This window comes from Austrofundulus limnaeus, unplaced genomic scaffold (assembly GCF_001266775.1).
Source record: "Austrofundulus limnaeus strain Quisiro unplaced genomic scaffold, Austrofundulus_limnaeus-1.0 Scaffold0, whole genome shotgun sequence".
In the NCBI taxonomy this organism is placed as follows: domain Eukaryota; kingdom Metazoa; phylum Chordata; class Actinopteri; order Cyprinodontiformes; family Rivulidae; genus Austrofundulus; species Austrofundulus limnaeus.
Window position 1 is genome coordinate 8,849,837 of NW_013952402.1, and position 3,881 is coordinate 8,853,717.

General features: G+C 38.1%; 1 protein-coding gene across 1 annotated transcript in view; it reads right to left on the reverse strand.

Annotated features, from left to right (window-relative positions):
• Positions 1-2,541, reverse strand: part of LOC106513343 (max-interacting protein 1) — a 10,472-nt gene extending 7,931 nt beyond the window's left edge. The window contains exons 1-3 of the mRNA XM_014002135.1: positions 2,000-2,541; positions 533-635; positions 379-408 (exon numbers count right to left, since the gene is read on the reverse strand). Coding sequence (XP_013857589.1) covers positions 379-408; positions 533-635; positions 2,000-2,228 — 362 coding nt within the window. The 5' untranslated portion in view covers positions 2,229-2,541. The remainder of the gene's footprint in view (positions 1-378; positions 409-532; positions 636-1,999) is intronic.
• Between the last annotated feature and the right edge of the window lie 1,340 nt (positions 2,542-3,881).

A 3,881-nucleotide genomic window follows, 5' to 3' on the forward strand; every position in this document is an offset into this window, starting at 1 on the left:
TATTTACAGTATATATACAGTATAGTACGTATATACAGTATATCTTTACTGTTCCAAGTAGCTGATTAAAGAAAATGTATTTAGTGCTGAGATGATAAGTCTGTGTACAGAGCAGGTAGACACCTCATTTTAAAATTTTATGGTTAATGTAATTAGCATTGAGCTAAGATATGCAAATGTGGATCAGTGGACAGAGCTTTCGGTTTTGTTAGCTTCGAGCTCCATTTAAAAAGAAGCAAGTTCTAAAATAAAATCCTGTCACAGAAGTTTCAAAGTTACAAATAACCTTTATTCTACTTTTGAATGGTTTATTTACTCTTTACTTTTTATTTACCGTTTATTTTTGTGTTAAGTGGGCAACGAAACGACCACACTCACCTGTTCTTTTCCAACTCATTGTGTGCCGACCTGTGGAAACGAGAAATATATTACAACGTTTCAGCTAACGATGCCACGTTATAATTGAAAATCCAGACAGATACTGGGAATTTGATTAAAGGTCTCACGAACCAGTTGATTATATTATGCTCACCTGTTGTGAATATTATCCAGCTTTTTGTTCTTCAATTTACGCTGTTTCTGCTGAAGTGCAATCTGCGACGCGGGGTATGCTGAAGCATAGCCATGCTCGTATTCTGCTCATGAAAAAACACAAACTAAAAAACTTGAATTTACAATGCTTAGTTACGATCAATGTGTTAACATTAAGACATCTAGAAAATCTGTTGTGTTGTGGATGACTCACAGATACTACTACGYGAAATTTTAGCTCAATATCTGTAAAACTGATTGAAATATAGCAAATTTTGTGTTTTCTAGAATGAATAGGCTGTGGCGGACATCTTGTCTTGGATTAGCTCTTAAAGGTAATCAGTTGTAAATGTACATCAAATGATTGTTTTTTGCGAGATTCGTTGAAATCACTCCAATAGMTCATAAAATATTTTGYTAACAGACACGAGTTGACCAACTATTTAATTGCAAAATTTCAAACAAAGACTTTGTGCAAACTGTTAGTTCTTTAAATATATTTTGTGGATCTGTTTAAGCAACTAGCACAGGACATTTTGGGTCAATATCTGTATAATGGGTTTAGTTATAGTCATTTGGGTGTTTTTTAAGGTCAGCTGATTTTGGCAAYCATCTTGAATCAAGCTGACCCCAAAAGCTAATCAGTCGTAGATGTTTTGTCAATGTTCACTTCCTGAAAGTTTGATTAAACTACATCCTGTTACTCGTGAGATATTTTGCTAACAAGAAAACGTTTTCAACAATGAACCATCTCGCTGTTGTTAAACGAAGCCTACAAATCCCATGAACCACCTCTCTCAGTAACACACGACGTCACAGGTAAGCCGCGGCGCGATTGGTTCGCCGCACTGACCCTCGCGCTTGGAACATGTTTCCTGACCAATCAGAGCCCTACGATTTGTTCCATGTGGAAACCATGTGAACAACACATACAAGGAAGCTGCGGTTGCCCGAGAAAGCAGCGGCAGGGACTAAAAATAGGACATTTTTAACAGGAAAATTAAATCTGAACCGAAGTCTGTTGTGCGCGAGAAGGACCGTAAACGCGACATTTCTTTAGAGGATGTGACGTTTTAAGGAAATAACCTGGAAAATTTGCTCGGATATAATCTGAAATGAAGGCGACGTTCAAATATCAGCTCTAAATTGATGTAAAAATGTGCAAATCTGTTTTTAAAACGTGACATGCACCTTTTGGGGTCTGTTTATGTGCATTTTGAAACGGGTAGCTGCAGGCTATTGTTGCAGTAAAAGATTCCCCTTTATTTCCATATTGGATTCATATCTTAGCCTTTTTTTCCCATTGTGACAGTCATGTCGGTAGTTGTTTTTGCAGCAGCAGGTGAAAATGTTTCTGATAGGTGGGCTACATCTGCGCGTCTTTTTGTCGCCTCTCCTAGCCTTCTATTGTTGTCTGCTCGGCGCGTTATAATCTGTCGACCCCCCACTTCTCCTGTGTTTTACTCACTTCCGTTGCTCTTCTCGACGTTCTCAATGTAACTGGCAGCGTCCAGCAGCACCTGCACGTTCCTCATGAACGTGCCGATTCGGTCCATTGCGGAACATTCGGAGTAGAAAACGTCGCTTAAAGCAGAATAGTCGGACATCTCCTGGTGCTGGTCCTCCTTGGACGCGTCAGACTCCGACAGGACCTCTTCGGGTTTCAGCTCGCTGTGCTGTCGCGTATACTTTACCATTGTTATTTTTTTTATATTCTTGTTTGCTTTTTTTTTTTCTTCTTTTTTTTATACTTTTAAAACTGGAGGCAGGGCTTCAGACAAACGCACAGCGCTGAAATTGCTCCCCTTGTCCTGTGTGCGCACTGAGCGGATGACTGAAATGAACTAGGCTGGATGGAATTGCAGTCCTTAGCCACTTGCCCTACTTGGTGGATAATCCCTCCCACTAACGCATGCACATTGCATCCATTGTCAACTGCTCCATAATAAATCCTCATTATCAATACAACAGGAGGAGTACGAAACACAACAAAGTCTGGTGACATTCTGAAAATACTGCCTGCTCCGGTTTGTCATAAAGCCACACTTTGTTTATCTGAGCGCTGAGTCAGCATTTTCTGCATTGTGATTCTGATTCTCTTTTATAATTATCGTTTGTTCAATCTATAATTTATTCTGTGGGCTTCTTTTTGAAACTCCCTTCTGCATACTTAACATTTTTTTATTATTTTGATATACATTAAAGATATTTTTCAGTCAGATCCTTCAAAAACCCTTTTAATCAGCATCCATCATGTTTTGTCTTGTGCCACATTTTAGCTACCATGCTACTACTTTAGTCAGCATTTTGTTATTGTGTTAGTTTTAGTTAACGTTTGGTTAGTATTTAGTTACTTTTAGTTAGCATTTTGCTACTTCAGAGTTTACATTTATATTTTAGCTACCATTTTGCTACATTTAGCTACTAGCCTTTTGGTGCATCTAGCTTTAAGCAAACCTTTTACTTTTTCTATAGCGTTTTGATACTTTTAGTATTGAGATTTTGATACTTTTAGTTTTTACGTAGTGCTTAATACTTTTAACTGGTGTTTACTATTTCTAGCTTTCAGCTAACATTTAGCTATGTTTAGCATTTAGCTGTTTTTATGTCATTTTTTCACACATTTCAGCAGTCGTTCAGCATTCAAATGACGCTTTTGAAGAACAGGATTTCTTTAGTGTTAATTTGTTATAAGCTGTATAATTGTGACAAATTCTCGGCCTTCTGTGCTGTACTGTTATGTTTGTGTAGGGCAGTGGGGGCAGATAGTATCGGACCCAATCCTTAGTTCAACCTGGCTATCAGCTGGCCTTAATAATAAATATGTAATCAGCTGAGGCTTTTGTGTTGCAGAAGGGCCCTACATGAAAATAAACAATAAATGCAGCACACATTTGCCTGATGTTGTAGTTTAAGTTTACTTGCTTACTCCTAATTTAGCTTCACTTTAGAATCAGCTTTCCGTAGCATCTATATCACATGCTATTTTAGGCAGTTTATTATGTTGCATTTGATTATAATGGTTTTACCTAAGTGTATGTTTATGTAAATGGCTGTGTTAGCAAAATAGCTCATGAACCACTGGATGGATTTTGATGAAAATGTCTGACAATGATCAGCAGATGTACATCTAGACCTGATGTTAATCAGGAGACAATTCAGTGCAAGACGGCCATCACTGCCAAGTGTTTTTAGGAAATAAAAAAAAATGGATTAGTCAGTTTTACAGACATTGAGCTAAATTAGGCTTGATAGTTAGCTGATTGGCAGGTTGGCGTTCCTGGATTGCGATGTCTCGGTTTTGGATGGAGGACGGTTGGAAACTGGCGTGTATCGTAAGCCCACCCACA